Genomic DNA, 17,814 nt, shown 5'->3' with positions numbered 1-17,814 from the left:
CCTATGTATGTATGGTGTTCCAGCCTACCTGTCGTTCGGATAATCCAAGGGACGTAGCTAATTCAGATTTACGACGGATTGTAATGTAGCGACTATACCGGAATTCTTTCTCCAGCTCCAAACGTTGGTGGTCCGTATACACGACGCGGTACTTGTCTTTTGTTCTCGTTTTACCTGTAAAAGAAAAAAATTTTTGAATGAATGATTAACTTCTTAAAGTTTGACAACAATACCCTTAATGTATATACCAATGCAAAACTAATTAGCCAAATTACTAATATATGTTGTTATTTTTTTTTTATTCATTTTATTTTGTGTTTGTTATATCTATATATTTTATTTATCTGATGTCAACTTGCATTTGGAGACTTTTATCTCTGTTAGTATGGAAATAAAACAAAATAATAATAATAATAATAATAATAATAATAATAAGAATGATAATGATATTAATCTAATAACAATATTATTATAGGGAATATCAATAATGAATATCGTAGGAATAAATACTTTCTTAAAATTAAGTAAAATAAAGAAAAATTAAAATGCATTATAAACTAAAATGTATAATTGAAATTATATATGAGAAGATTTAAAGACGGGGGGGGGGCTAGATTTAAAGACGGGGGGGGGGGGTCCAGAGGGCTTTGTCCTAGGGGTAAACAGTCCGGAAGAATGTTACGGGAGGTGGGAGGAAAATGTCTGGGGAACAAAATACCGGGGGAAGTGCCAGGGGTAAATGCCAACGAGCCTGAGGCCTACCCCATTTAATGACTGAGTAAATCATTAGCAATATGTTCAATCAATGCACTGGAAATTACTGAGACCTAGAAATTCAAACGTTGCCGACAATTCTTTTAACGTAACCAAAAATTCCAATATTTCATATAAACAAACATTTTATCTATCCTCTTTATACAGTAATGGAACCTTTCGAAAGAACATCAAAAAGCGCCGCGATACAGTTGTTGATTAAGATATGCCTAGGTTATGCTAATTAGCAAATTACGTCAGAAAACCGGAAAGTGAGCGATAAGCCACAAACAACCCCTTCATTTTAAAACCCAGCAAAAATGGGCCTCTTTGATTCTTGTATCTAATTAAAACGTCATGATTACAGATTGAGAATTGAATCTCTGTACTAAATAATAAGAACAACTCTGATTGGCGTTGGTATAAGCATGGAGGTCATGGTAAAGGCCTATAAACAATCGTTGTATTATAGCGGCGCACACTGACGTGTCAGGGTGTTGTCTCGTTGATGCAAATTTATTTTGAAAAGTATATTTTTCCTTTTGAAAAAAATAAAGTTTTGCTTTGTAAACCAAGATTACAATGAGACTGGGGGTCGGTTGGAATGGAATTAAGTAAACAACAAGAACTTGGCTGTCAGACAGGAATTGAACCCAGAACCTGGAGATTGGAAGGCAAGTTAATCACCAAGCTTTGCAACTCCAACGTGTACGTCCGTGTTAAGTCTAGACAATACCATAATATGGTACCATTAATTAACATTAAAAGAATTTATCAATCAATTAATCATAATAAAGCGCATTCGAGAATAATAATAATAATAATAATAATAATAGTGTAGTTTTATATATTTCTTCGCCCTAAGGGTCCCTTTGTGTCTGTGCTACCCGGTAACCCGGTACCAGCAACTGTCGTCGTCCACCACACAGGGGCTGTCTGTTCCAGTACACCGGGGTATCCCCCTACTCGTCTTGTAGGATGGGTTCTTTATAGTGCACACGAGCCATTGTATCCACTGGGCCTACGGTTTATAGTCCTTATCCGAGAAGACTTGTTCTACCACCAGTTCGAACCAGCGCCGATATTATGGCTATAGCTTGCGGCGTGCCTGCTAACCGCTCGGCCATTCGAGAAGCTAAACTCTACAATGGGTGTCGAAGCCATAAAACACATATACGTAGGCTTAATGGCGGGCACTCATCACGTCATACGACCGTCGACCGACACCGTCTGCTGATCGCCGGAGGCAGTCTTAACGGATCGTCATTAAAAACGATCCGTTGCGCAGGCGTCGTGGCGTTACGTTTTCTGTGGAACGCGTCGGCCGACGACCGTCGTGCGCAATGAGTGCCCGTAAAGGGTGGATATTCTGTGCAAAACCAAAATAATGTGTTTCATTCCTTTCCTTTTGGGTTTTCGTCGAAATCAAACGCGGTGACGTGACTAGATATTGTGTGACAATATTTAACCACGTGACTGAATATTGCGTAACATACATAGCTTAAAATACTAAGTTACCATAGTAATCAACCTGCATATTTTGAAACGACACTTTTACAACATTGGCACACGTAACGGTGCGCCGCGTCAAAGAAAAACTAAATCAAGAAAATCAAAACTTAACAAATCAAACTTTTAAAAAGAAATTAACAGAATAAACAAACAAAAACCGGACATTTATTTCGCACAAGCTCTCGACGGAAGTTGATGTCAACTTCGGAAGCCTATCAGCTCATTCATTGCAAGTTTCTGCAGAAGTGACATGCCAATATTTAAAACTACTTAAGAGATTTGCAAGCCTCATTAACGCATTTCTAGTCTAAGAAAATCCATGTAATAGTTCTGAGAACACGAGTAGGATTATCACACATGATAAGGTAAACTAATAGCTAGAGATCTGTAATTCAATTAAAAGCGAAACACTATTTCAATAAACAATTATAAAAGTAGGGCTACTTTATAATATGTATATATTTAAGCGTTATTAAAATACAGATTTCTTTTGAATGGCGTCGAACTATGACACATGTTCTTCGTTATGCATATTCTTTTCGATTCCCAAAAAAATTACGATATTCTTTCATTAGGTCCCATGGAATAGAAACTCTTTGATTCCACTATGTGTTACCATGACGTGACGCACATGCTACCATTTAAACACTATCGTTTTTATAATGCATATTATATAAACGTGTATAACTATTTGGAAAAATATTCCTCGATCTTGGTTGAGATACCGCGTCGATGGGGGTGGGGGAAGCTAAAATATCAACAATTACAGCTGGAGCCTGAGTTTCCCAAAAAAATTACGATATTCTTTCATTAGGTCCCATGGAATAGAAACTCTTTGATTCCATTATGTGTTACCGCGATGTGACGCACATGCTACCATTTAAACACTATCGTTTTTATAATGCATATTATATAAACGTGTATAACTATTTGGAAAAATATTACTCGATCTTGATTGAGATACCGCGTCAATGGGGGTGGGGGGAAGCTAAAATATTAACAAATTACAGCTGGAGCCTGAGTTCAAGTTGCTCGGTCCTCTTTCAACCCTCATGTTAACTAGACACAATGTTGCCATGAATGCTTATAGATTCAAAATAATTTTGGTGTTACTCACATATTTTCAGTTAAGCTTCACCACTAACATAGTGAGAATATGAAAATGTGTGAGTAACACCAAAATTGGATTTATAAAAACTATATATAACTATAGTTTAATAGTATACAGTATTTTTTTTAAATTAAGCTTATATAGAATCAACACAGTTAAATTATGTCGTCAAGAAATGTTAATACTGTATTTATATATTTTGAGGTATTTATTTACCATTTTACAATCGAACAAGTAGGTATGTCTATGTGTTACCGTTATTAGTGGACGTGTTGTAACTCGATGGGAACTCGATACTATACACTATTGGGTCAACATAAATCTCATAAAAATTAATAGGCCTACGGTCTCATAAAAAAGTACTAAAAATACACATCAGCATAAAAATAGCATGCATTTGTATATATATTTTCTTTTGACCAATCAGATGGAACGGTTTCAACAGCCATCGTTACACTGTAGAGATCCTTTTAGTTTGGCAGAAGTGTCAATACGTCAAAGTTTAAAAGTTCGTTATGGGTAAATAAGGTAAAGTAATAATGGTCTCATAATATTATGAACTTATTTGTATGCGATACTCGAGATGCTTAACATGAGCAATAAAAAAACATATAAAATAAAAATGGCGTGATGGAATAATGAGGGCAGTTAGGCCTAGTCTATTATTTTGATACAAGTTGTTTTGATTATAGGACTAAGTTAATTGTGATTCAACTGACACCCCATACATTGCTACATAAATGAGATAATATAACCAATACTAATTGAAAGCTATTCTAAAATGAAAATATTTTTAACAAAGATGAATATTTGTAATCTAGGGTGTCATATTTAAAAGTAATTCGAAGTTATTAAGAAACATAGATGAATATTTGTACTTAAGATTGTCTAAAATGTTTAACCATTTTCGCAAATATAAAGTTCTATTGGGTAAAGTTTTACTTATAGGCCTATGCTATCCAGCACTGGCTGATATTTATTTTTTTTTTTTAATATCTTTATTATTCTAATTAGAGACCAAAGCTGCTAAAGACCATGAAAACCCCGATCCCAAAGTGTTATTTAATTGGAGGGAGACCTGCAAATTGAATAATAAAAGTACTTTTATAATAAGCTATTTTATCTTTTATCAAAACTTTGGTTAATTGATATGAAGTTAAATACTGTTGTTTTGATACATGATGGAATACTGTAACATTTTGAGAATGCATTATCTTGAAAAAAAAAAAAAGATAAACAGTGGCCTTATTTAGAGCATCCGAAAAGCAGCAGGCCTATAACCACAGACATCAACATAGGCCTATGCTATTATTATGTCTAAACACTGAATCAGTACTTTAAACTTGGTCATTTAAAATTCATAATTCATAATTCATAATTCTATTTCACTCAAAACATAATAATGAGTCTGGTAGGCAAAAAGGGAACATGTCCCTGTAAAAGATGTCTACCAGAGAAACATTGATAAAAGCAAAAACATAATAATAATAATAATAATAATAATAATAATAATAACAATAACAATAACAATTATAAAAATAACAATAACAATAATAATAATAATAACAAGAAAAATTATATATATAAAAAAATATATATATAAAAATAATAATATAATAACAATAAGAATAAAAGTAATAATGAAGATTAAAAAAAAGCATTAAAGTCAATTCAGTTAGTTATTAAAACATGATTTATTGGGCAGAACTGTCATGAAGGTGTTGTATTTAATAATGATATTCTAAAAGATTTACTTGTAGAAGACATACGTATTGAAATAGGGAGATTGTTCCAAGTGGTTGGTGTACAGTGAAAAAATGAGTTGTGAAGTGCATTACATCGGGCATGAGGAAGATAGAGCGTTGGGTGCGGTTTACGGGTATTAAATGAAATATAACTATGGGAGTCGATTTTGATTTTATTATTAATTATTTTATACATGAAGATGAGACTAAGAAATATTCTTCTGTGTTCTAATGAAGTAAGATTAAGTCGGGCAAGTCGGTCTTCATAGTTGATATATGCAGTATTGGTTGGATGGCGAGCAGAATTCAAGAGAAATCGGGTAAAGTTTCTTTGGACAAATTCAATATGCGTAATGTTGATTTGAAGATGGGGGTTCCAGACGACAAATGAGTATTCAAGTATTGGCTTAACAAGGGAATTGAACAAAATTAACGAAAGGGGGTGACGATTACAAGTACGTTTAATAAAATAAAGGGTATGGAAGGCTTTGGAGACAATATTTCCGATATGAGTGTGCCATTTTAGATTGGAAGAAAAAGAAACGCCAAGGTATTTGTGGGAGGATACATAATCTAAAGGTGAATTCTGAACAAGGTAACTGGGATATGGGGCATTAATTAAGATAGTATTAATTTAATCAACTGCATAATTAAACGAGTATCTCAACAACTTATGTTTTCTTTTTTAGTGCGGCATTATGTGTGTGCAAAAAGTTACAGCAGCATAGTACTACCCTACAGCGAAATTAAAGATTAAAAGTTTCTGACTAGAATTTATTAACAACAAAATCTTCCAAGGATAAAGTACAGTGCTAAGTGTATGCTTACCTATAGTAAACCTAGCATAATTTTTAATGTTTTGAAAAATGTAGACGGGTTTTTGCCAAGAAAAATTCATGTTGCACTTTTTCTATGAAGTAATAAAACACAGAAGTCTCAGAAATTCAACTTTCACTAAATCATAATCATAATTATTATTATTTAATTTCTATTTGGGATTGCCCTTCTACGTTCGTTACTTGAAGGTATGTTTACTAGACGCTAATATAAAAGCTTTGTTCACCGTTTAAATTCTTTTGTAACATTCTGTTATTTTTCCATAAATGGACATGAGACTATCATCATGGAAGTAAAAAAAATCATCACACCCATATTAAGTAAATCAAAGCAGTAAATTATAGTTTTCAACGTCCAGTGCATAGCGATAAATTTCGAAAACTTAAGTTTTAAAACGCTCAAAATAAAATCTTTATTCACAAATAAATGTTCTTTCAATAGATGAACAACAACCTATACAGACCTTCGTCCAAGACCACCTCAAATTATAAAGACCACATTCTGTAGCACAGAGACGGACAACTTTTCTACCAAAAATGTATTTTCTAATTAGAGACCAAAGATGCAAAGGAACATAAAACGAACCGATCTTAAGTAATCCGAACTTAGTAGAAGACTTGTATTTGCATATATATTTACTTTGGTGCTTATTTTATATTTTATATTTTGACGTTTTTTATTTTGATATCTGTATGTCTGAGGACAATGTATCTAATACCTTCTTCTTTTGTTTTTATAATAGAAAGCCTAGCATCTGATTTTTAAGTTTTAGTAATTAAAAAACAAACTGGCTGTCTTAGAGCAAACCAGCCGAAATGAATAAAACTTAGTATCATTATGTGACATAACTGAAATATATAAGCGGAGAGCATCTTTACTTCTTTATAATCAGAAGCAATCTATACATTATATTTCTTTTGTTATCGTGTTTATCATTTGTAAATTGTTTTACCTGGAAAAGGTATTGGAATAAATCTGAGCTTTAACGTACTCTACAGCTAAGTCAAGTCCATGCTAGTAATTTATATGAACACCGCCCTAATCGTTCTTTAATTTGAACAATTCGTGTGGAAGGCAATCTGAAACATGATAAACTCGTTGTTCCTCTATTCAAAGAGGAAGCAAGTTCAAAATCATTCTTCTACTAGCAAGTATTCATTTATTTTAAATCGCTTAAGTAATATTATTTATATAATATCTCTATTATATATTCACACTTGTATTTGAGAAAAGTTTTTGATCTTTAATACATCTGATTTGATCAATCATAGAGAAGCAAATAAATCTTTCTCTGCTCATACAGTACTGTTTTTTCTAAATACTTACCTGATTGGTATATTATTTGAGATCATGATTGTTATGATTCCTACTTAACACTTTGCAAAAGTATTATATCCAATTCCATTCCAACAAAAACAAAAAACTCAACCCAATCTGTGTCAATAAAATCCATCTTGATATAAGGGTACTTTAACTTTGCAGTTTTCTCTTTGCGAAATATCTCAGTAAAGAATTACTATGTACGTGGCCATAGATAGATGTGCAGGACTTGCTTTATGTTGTACAGATACTAAGTGTGAGCCAATCATTCACTCCGTTGTATTTAACTACCAATAAATGGAGACGTATATAGTAGTTCTTATAAATGATATTACGCACTTTACTTAGTTTTTATAATGGTGGTTTAAGTTTTTATATGCATCATTCGTAACCATAAGATTTACAATCTGTTATTATAGTGATGGGACGTTTTACTGTCACGGAAGCAAACTATCGAGACTCTTAATAAGCAATAAAGCAATTTGCACCAACCTTAGCTTTACAGGTGTACTTATTTAATTTACATAACACGCGCGCGCAAATCAACAATTTATAATACATATTATATATACATTATATATTTTATATTTACATGAAGATACATTCACTTTAGGTATAAGTTATAATACAATGTAAATGTGTAAGAAAAGTGTAAGAAAAAATATACCTGTAGATGGATTGAATCTATATGTTGAAGAGCGCATCCACTGATGACTCATCACATTTGGTACGCGATTGATGGCCTGGACGACGTTGCAAAGACCGGAATATTCTTCAGTTTCACTATACTGTGCCATGCTGTTTGTTTGTTGGTTTGTTGCTTGCATGTAGGATCCCATGCTAACTTGTCCTTGCCAATCCAACATGGCAGACGATGAACCCGATGTCGGGGTCCAAGTCGACATAAGCTGCTGTTGAGGTGATCCAGGTTCTGTGTTCGTCGTATAATGTGAGAAATCGGAACCAGGGTACTGAGCTTGCTGAGCAATGCCGTAGTTACCAGTAGAGTAGAAACTTCCCTGCGGGCGAAACATGTCGTCCTCAGTGGCGGCGAAGTGCCCGTGTTGTTCGTCGTCAATAGAAGGGTAGTAGTCCAGTAACATAATGGTCAGAGTGCAACTTTCTCGGCGTTGTATTGAGTTGCGATTGGGATAGTGTCAGTTATGGCAGTAATAATTCTTGAGCATTGACTTTAACGACCACTTGGCAATTGAAAATTGTGTACAAACTCAGTCAGTCGGTTCCTGCACAGTGATTCATAAGTGTTTGCTTGAAAAATCGTAAAAGTAGTACTCAAATATTTGGGGCGCTCCCTCCTCCTGTCTCGCTTATTTTGAAACTTCTCTTTGCGTCAAAAACATGTAGTAAGCGTTCGTAACAAATCTCGTCGAATATCGGGTTCACGGGTTTATCCTCTGTTAAATAATTATGCAAATCTATAGTATTTGCTTAACAATGGAAGACGGTAGAAGATGAAACGCGCCGCCGATTGAACTACTAAAGCACACTATCATCAACTAATTAGTCTCATCGTAGAGAGCGAAAGTAAACAAACTCAAACCACATGCTGAAGAAACTCACCGACAACGAACTTTACCGAAACAGGTTTATGGATTTTCTAAATTTTGCTTTTTAGTCTAAGTAAACTAAGAAACAAAACCGGTTAACGCGCCTGATCTTTTCCACTACTAGACCAACGAGTCTAGAAATATCAACAATGTTTTTAAGAGAATACTAGATTGAGATGAAATACCAAACACTCAAATTTATTGTTTGGGAAAACTCCTCGCGCCTAGCGACCGCTTGTTTGCGTTGCTCTCCCTTTCGGCGTAAATTTGTAAGTTATGATGGCGCAGACGTAGAGCAATAGGAAGCCGAGTTTGACGTTTTAATCCAGCAGACGATCGTTCACCGAACTGTATGCGTACACCACAGCTATTATTTGTCAACAAGCAATGGTCAACACAAAGTACACCGTTTGAACTTCGCCGCTTGGTAAATACAATCACCTTTGTCGGAGATACTGGGACATGATAACACAAAGGCGGTTGGAATCCAGTAGAGTGATTTCGGGAACTAAACGGATACAATGTCCGAGACGAACTGTGTAATTATCATCAATGATTTAATCTAATTGGCTAATTGGAGCTACTATTCGAGAGGTCAATCAAAAGTTATTTGAATAAGTACAATTCACTTGGATAGATATTTTTTATGAATGAAGGTTGGATGACATATTACCTACTTCGTATTCGTTTCTCGAAGCAATGAGTTCCAAGTTCGATTCTGTGCGATCAGTGCTCGAAATCGAACTTATTACTATAATAACTCGAAATACAAAGTTCAGCACTCAGTAGCTCCAAGTGCAGTGACAGATTGGCGGGAACTGAAACAATAGGTAGCTTTCGATTGCACAACGACGGTAGGACGTAGAACGTAATGACGTCACTAAAAGTCATCTGCGCATGCGAAAACTTTAAGTTCTCCTCGTCGTGTGGATTCCAAATCTACGTATGCATAGAACGTAAGGCTATGTTCACATACACGGCGTAACACTGGCGTGGCTTACGCCAGGCGTAAGCTAATCCCCGGATTAAAATTCCAAAGTGTTCACACAAACGGCGTTCGTTAAACTAGCAGTAATATAGGCATGTGGAATAGTTTTCAGTTTTGAATAATGTACGTGTTGACAGTAGTAAAGTTAACAGTGCATCATGAAAACTTTTAAATCTGTGAATTGTTCGAAGTGAACTTATATGACTATTGTATTTTAAATGAACAATTTTACTTTTGATTTTTCAGCTAGCATTGATGATGTTGCATGTTTTAATAGACAGTCTAAATGGTTAAAATATCTTACCAGACACAATCAATAAATCATATACATTATAACTAAGTAAAATGCAATAGAAAAGGAACCCCTTTATCATTTCCTTTATAGAGAGCACAGAAAAGAGACCAAAGTAGCTAATATATTGCAATCGTGATTGGTCAATCTCTTGAAAAGAGGTCAAATCATTCAAGCATCACTGGCGTTAGCTCAGTGGCGTTAGCTAATCTGGGGGCTACAGGTAGCGTTAATAACGCCAAGGACGTGGCGTAGTGAGTGGCTTTAGCAACGCCACTGCCTAGTTCACACACAAAGGCGTACGCTACGCCATGCTTAAGCCAGCCTTACGCCGTGTGTGTGAACATAGCCTAAGACGCCAGACAGAACGTTCACGCATGAGTGATTCCGTTCTAGCGTCCCGTCGTCGCACAAATCGAAAGCTCCCTACTGCTGAAATGCAATATGCAAAAAGAAAGTATGTTACACTAATGATGTAATATTCTTGTACTACATACACATTGTTTTAACATAGAGTTCAGTACAAATAAATGAATATTGCGATCAATGCTCAAATGATATAATTAATCTATTATTGGGGGACACTCACAATTATCAACATTTCACGAGTTTTCAAATTACACGCTTGGGGTAGTATAGTTGATAGATGTCTTATACACATTTGCAATTTTTTTTTATGTATATGATTTTTAAGATGGTGCAGTGACGTATCCAGAATGGTTAGCCATGGGAGCCTGGGATCCTCGGTTTCCCCACTTATTTGTCAAAAGATTATCAAATTCTTAATAGGAAGTGTCTTTTATAATATTAATTAATATTGTAGCCATATCCTGATGGTCAAACACTGTCTCTTATACACATCTAGATGTGTATAAGAGACAGGTATGTATGTATGTATGTATTATTCCTGTAGGTTATTATTTTTATGTTTATGTGTCATATCATAAATCATAAATGAAATGATTAAGTTTGGAAATACAAACCAGTCATAAATTAAATACTTTGCGGCTTGTTTTTTATAGGAAATAATAATTTCTTGTTTACATTTGCGGTTTACATGTTATGACATCTGAGGTAAAAATGGAAATGTTTATATTTGTAGGCGAAATGTTTTTTCATTTTTTGTTAATCCGATTTTTTACACACATGTGGGCGATTTGGTTTCTTTTTTTCTTTTTTTTTTTGCATTTGTGGTTATTTACATTATGGATGACATGTTATAACATATGAGGTTATTTTGACATTTACAGGTACAATGTTTTACATTTGTGGTTATTTTTACTTTTGTGGTGTATTTTGAGTGTTGTGAGCCCTACAGGGGGATCCCCGTCTGAGGACCGCAATCGCACAAATCATACTGAAGCTTTTGACATCTGGAGTGATGTCGGCACCGAGTTACTTTTTATCATCATGACCGCTCAAGTTAAATAACCTCGTTCAACCATAGAGAAAATAGAACAGTTCTATGTTCTATTTTCTCTATGGTTCAACATATCTGCACATCATGTGCTTAGAGCGCATATAAAGCATGATATATCATGAAGAGGGCGCTATATAAATGTGGTAAGTAATAAATTTAATAATGTAACGACTAAAATAATAATAATAATAATAATAATAATAATAATAATAATAATAATAATAAATATACCGCCAATTCAAAATTTATTTAAGGCGCTAAATTCAGTTCAGTTTTCTTTATTCGCAAATTTTATTTAAAAAAATGCACAATACATACAAATTCAGAAACACAAGCGCAAACGCTTAAGCAAGTCAGAGTAATACAATACAAGAAAAATACATAGAAATATAAATAATGCATCAAAATACGAGACAAATAATAAGGCATGTTAACATTCATGTAATAAATATTTTTTTTTTATTTTTTTGCAAGAAAGTAGGCGAATCGCCAGGGGTGGATCCAGAGGGGGATATGAGGACCCGTGTCCCCACCCACCGTCAGTCAAGCCGAAAAATAAAAAATATTAAGAAAAATGTGAGTTAAAGAGAGGAAAGAGGAGAAAATGGAGTGCATATGAGTTCAGTGGCGATCCAGCAGTGGGCGAATGGAGAGCGCGATTATTTACCGCTTATCTTCACCAATCGTGGTGGGGCTGAGGTGGGCGTGTCGTTGACATCTTATTATGCCCCCCCCCCGTCAGAAAATCTCTGGATCCGCCCCTGATCGCGAACTGAAAGCGGGGGAAAATTCCATGTAAAAAAGGGGCTTGAAAAGGTACGTTGACCATACGTTTTTGTTTTGTACTTACGAGACGGAACTGTCAAGAGATTTTTAGATGAAGAACGAAGATGTTGAAGAGGAACATAGTGGGTAAGTTGATTTAGTAAAAAGATAAGTTGATGAAGGCTGAGTGACTTGAAAGTCAACAAAAAAAGTTACTTCAAAATAGCACGTAGTTTTATACTGAGCCAGTGTAGATATTTATGTGGACTACCGTACTTTTCTTGGATAAATTCCAACTGTTCACCTTTTGGCGGGACTGTCCCGCTTTTGTTATTTGGGTTCTGCTGTCCACCCCACTCTCTATATTTTCTTAATTTTTGACAATAATAGCAGCAATAATATAACCAAAACATTGGTATTGCCAAGCTCTGGTATTACTATTTTGGTCGATAAAAAACAGCAAGGTAACGCACAAGGTTTGATTTTTTTTTTAATTATTTAGTTGGAACAGAGCCACAAAATGTAGCATTATTTAAAACCAGAACATAAAAGCAACACGAGCCACCAAGTTGCTTCTCTCCGCATGTTTATATTCATTTATTTTTATTATTTTTATTATTATTATTATTATTATTATTATTATTATTATTATTATTATTATTATTATTATTATTATTATTAATATTATTATTATTATTAATATTATTATTAATATTATTATTATTATTATTATCATTATTGTTATTACTATTATTATTATTATTATTATTATCGTCATCGTTTGATATTCATTATTATCATCATCATCATTATGATTTTATAATTATCGTCATCGTTTGATATTTCCGTTGCCACTGAAATTGCCATAGTTTTCAGTTTTGATTTTATTTATTATTAAATATATTTAGGCAGGATACATGCAGACGAGAAGGTAAACGCTTTTTAAAATGCCTTAGCAACAACAATATACACCATTAATTTACAAGAAGATAATCAACTATCAATATAAGGAACATGAAAATATCATTATATTATAGAAATATTTTTGACAATAATAGCAGCAATAATATAACCAAAACATTGGTATTGCCAAGCTCTGGTATTACTATTTTGGTCGATAAAAAACAGCAAGGTAACGCACAAGGTTTTATTTTTTTTTAATTATTTAGTTGGAACAGAGCCACAAAATGTAGCATTATTTAAAACCAGAACATAAAAGCAACACGAGCCACCAAGTTGCTTCTCTCCGCATGTTTAAATTCATTTATTTTTATTATTTTTATTATTATTATTATTATTATTATTATTATTATTAATATTATTATTATTATTATTATTATTATTATTATTATTACTATTATTATTATTATTATTATTATCGTCATCGTTTGATATTCATTATCATCATCATCATTATGATGTTATAATTATCGTCATCGTTTGATATTTCCGTTGCCACTGAAATTGCCATATTTTTCAGTTTTGATTTTATTTATTATTAAATATATTTAGGCAGGATACATGCAGACGAGAAGGTAAACGCTTTTTAAAATGCCTTAGCAAACAACAATATACACCATTAATTTACAAGAAGATAATCACCTATCAATATAAGGAACATGAAAATATCATTATATTATAGAAATATTTAAAAAATAGTAATTTTGTTAATTGTCATTTTTGTTTTTGTTGTTGCTGTTATGTTGTTATCATTGTACTATTATTATACTATGATAAATATTTGTATTCTTATTATGCACATTAATATTATTAATATTACTACAACTATCATTATTAATATTATTACTATAATTAGTAAAACTATTAAATAACTAATGATATTACTACAATATTACAACCATTATTGTTATTAATATTATTATTATTATTATTATTATTATTATTATTATTATTATAATCATCATCATCGTCATTATCATCATTATTATTACTATTATCAATATCATCATCCCCATTATTTATCTTAAAGTTCTGTATGCTGAATGGCTTTCGCATGTTTTCCCTTTATTTGAAAAATTAACACCAAAATTATCTTGTCCTAACAGTAAACTAGGTTCAGTTCATCGAAGCTATATAGTCTCAAGCTAAGTTTCTACAGGTCCCTGGAAAACATACAAGGGAGTTCACCTACATGAGCATAACGTTTACTAGTCTTTGTATTTCCGCATTCTTACACTAAGCAAAATAGTATAAATACAGCAATGGACGAACTCCGAAAAGAGCAGATTTCAGTACACCTCAACCGACGGCAACACATCAAGACTCAATCGATATACCTGTAGTACGGTAAGTTTACTATCTTTTTTGAAATAATTGGACAATTGAATAAGTTTAACATTTTGAAAGTTTTGACACTTCTGGGCCTGTATATAGGCCCCCTTTTTCTGCATAAGCCTACTTATTCCGTAATATCCGTTAGGCCCCCTTTTTCTGCATAAGCCTACTTATTCCGTAATATCCGTTGAACTCGTTAATACTGCTATTTAATAAAAAATATTTTTTTTTTAAAAAGCCAGTGCTTTACTCTGTTGCGGTGAATGTAATCTCTACTTTCGTTTCTACATGGTTAAAGTAAAATTGTATTATTTTGCACGTGGTTATGTAGGCCTACGTATATCTAATTGGCGGCGTTATACAGAGGATAGGAATATTTTTGATGAAGGGACATGCTATTGTTAGCTTATTGTAGTTAATACTATCATCATCATCATCATTATCATCATCACCATCATCATCATCATCATTATCATCATCGTCGTCGTCGTCATTATAGTAATACAGTAGTAATGGGGTGTCATACATGTTTGATATGATAATCTCATATAATCCGTCTTATTTTATATTCTTATGTATCTTGTTTCTATAAGTTTTTGTTTGAAATATTTGAATTAATTATATAGTAATGTAGGCCAATAGTGTTATATTCTGAATTTCTGTCCTAATGTTAAGGCTGGAGTGCGCACTCACTACTCATTACTTAAAAAGTATGAACGAATTAGACTTGTTCCAAGTCACTATTTCAATTCGTACAGCCGAGCGAAAACAAAAATATATGGTACGTGTATATACTAAGGCAAGTAAGCGCCCGGGCTAATTCAAACGGGGCGCTTATGAAAAAAAAATGGAAATTAAGGGGGCGCTTATGGAAATAAGATGACTCATGGAGAGGGTTCTTATGGGAACTTGCAAGGATGCTTTTTGAATGATAAAAAAGATTATAAGGGCATGTGGAAAACGAAGATAAACGAATGGTTCTAATGCAGAAAAGATAATCGTCCAAAGAGTAAGGCTCATAGAATATTTACACAACAGCAGTTGAAATTAGTTAAGCTAAACATTTTATGTCTAAATTGTGCGTTTCTTTTTTTTTATGCCTTTTTTTTAAAGGTTACTTCATTGTTTGTAAAACTGGTTACTTTGGATGCACCGCTTTTTGTTGGCTTTTTTTGTGTATGCCACCGATCTCATTACTATTTACTACATGATCTTATAATTATTCATTCTAATTGTCCGAAATATATCAATTTTAATTCCTCTCCATAATTCCATAAATAATGTATCTTAATAAGCAATTTTTCATTGACATGGTACCACTTTTGACATTTGTTTGTCTTTCATTCTTGATTCTAAATTTATTTTATATGTTGCTTTTGTTTTATATACAGGTTTGTGATTTTTATTGACCTGTTTATCAATTACGTTAATTAATTTTCTCGGTTTTGTTTAGCATTAAGTTAAACATATTATTTCTATTTGTGTTTCTTTATTCGCCGACTTTCAAATTTACTTCACTGTCTGTAAAAATCGTTAATTTGGATGCACCATTGTTATTGTTGTGTGTGCCACTGATCTTAAGGTGTTATTCCTATTAAATTGATTGATTGATTGATTGATTGATTGATTGATTGATTGATAGTGGTATTGGTGGAGGTGTTAAGCTTGTTGGCCATTTGTCGAATGAGATTAGCAGTATCATTGCAGGGTTTATTGCAAAATCAAATGAGAACGTGCTAAATAAACGTGCAAATTGTCGGGAAAAGAAAAATAAAAGTAGGACTTAAGAAGTAAATTTGAATCCACTCTACACAGCTCAAATCATGCCGACCATAGTCTCAGAAATGATAGGATTATTGGCTTGCTAAAAAATATTACATGAAATTGTTGAGGGGTGCTTATTCAAACGGGGTGCTTAGGAACATTTTCACGTTAGGAGGGGTGCTTATTCAAACGGGGTGCTTTATTCGCGCGAGTACGGTTGTTTGAAACGAGATCATACTTCGCTGGTGGCACTGTCTGGTCTGTTCTGATTTACATCATGAAATAAAAAACGGCCTAGAAACTAGACTATGGAATAAACATTCTAGAATAGATACCGGTAACATAGAATAGGTATTGCAAATAATCATCAGTAGGATAAATATAATAAAAATATTTATGATTCTAACAACATAGATTGTTTATTTCAATAGACCATATTATCGAGCATAAAATTACACATATGTCATATGATATGTTCACAGGACTAGGTTTATTACTACAGTATTTCATTAATATGTAAATCATTATTGTATTTCAATGAATATAAAATCGAATAAAAGAAGAAAGTAGAGAAGGATGGATAGGAAAGAAATTCATCGGAGCAGCTTAATAGTATTTTCCAAAAAATATGCAAAATATTCATAAATTATTTATTATATTCTGTTTGTAATAAATTTAGGGCACTTATAATCAGAAGTCAAGTGTGCCAAGCCTATCACGTTTCATAATTCTATATCGAAAGTTTTTTTGGTTTTTTTTTATAGATCAAAAATGGACACAGTAAAACAATTAGTGGTTATTTGCATCTCACTTGGTTGTGTGTATGGTGCGCCAGCAACGGGTAACCTGGATGTTGAGAGTTTTCAACACAAGGTGAGGACCAGTATGACACATCAAAGATACTAGAAATACAAGATAGAGTTCTCCACACAAAAAAAGTGTTCCACCGTGTTCCACCGAAATGCATGGTGGGAATGCGAAAAATGGGACGCCCCATACAGCTGGATCTAAAAAAACTTGTGCCAAACTTTCGTTACCAAGTCGTGGCGTATTTTATTATTTAATTCTCACCAAAGATACTAGATATAAAAACAAACTGGAATAGACACCCAGACCGTGACATCGGTGAATACATAACCTCCTTGGTGGCGGTAGAAATCGTTGCTATTATCCAAATAATACACAAAACAATTAAAGCATAATCATGAATCAGTAAAGAATAAAACAACAATAAAGCACAGAATCGTATGGCCGGACGCACTCTTAGTCAAAAAGTTTTCCTCCTTTAGTGGAAAAGGAATGGTGCCTTTTGCGTCTGGATATACTTAGCAACAGAAGGGCGCCCTGTACGTTGGGCACGAAGTATAGGAAACTTGCATGGTTAAAAAGAAGGGTGCCGCCTACGTTGGGCACAACTTCCGCCTCATTTTTACAATGCGAGAAC

General features: G+C 33.4%; 2 protein-coding genes across 2 annotated transcripts in view; one reads left to right on the top strand and one right to left on the bottom strand.

The window, feature by feature from the left end:
* The window catches only part of LOC117116308 (homeobox protein CHOX-CAD-like), an 18,389-nt gene extending 8,594 nt beyond the window's left edge, over positions 1-9,795 (bottom strand). Inside the window, exons 1-2 of the mRNA XM_033260329.1 lie at positions 7,946-9,795; positions 29-174 (exon numbers count right to left, since the gene is read on the bottom strand). Of these exons, the coding sequence (XP_033116220.1) occupies positions 29-174; positions 7,946-8,381 (582 nt within the window). The 5' untranslated portion in view covers positions 8,382-9,795. The remainder of the gene's footprint in view (positions 1-28; positions 175-7,945) is intronic.
* A 2,628-nt stretch (positions 9,796-12,423) lies between these two features.
* LOC117116307 overlaps positions 12,424-17,814 on the top strand; it is a 42,948-nt gene continuing 37,557 nt past the window's right edge. Inside the window, exons 1-2 of the mRNA XM_033260328.1 lie at positions 12,424-12,458; positions 17,135-17,243. Of these exons, the coding sequence (XP_033116219.1) occupies positions 12,424-12,458; positions 17,135-17,243 (144 nt within the window). The remainder of the gene's footprint in view (positions 12,459-17,134; positions 17,244-17,814) is intronic.

Source organism: Anneissia japonica, unplaced genomic scaffold, assembly GCF_011630105.1.
Source record: "Anneissia japonica isolate Jap-2015-1 unplaced genomic scaffold, ASM1163010v1 scaffold287602_len1038180_cov171, whole genome shotgun sequence".
In the NCBI taxonomy this organism is placed as follows: Eukaryota; Metazoa; Echinodermata; class Crinoidea; order Comatulida; family Comatulidae; genus Anneissia; species Anneissia japonica.
This window is presented reverse-complemented; position numbering and strand designations above follow the sequence as displayed.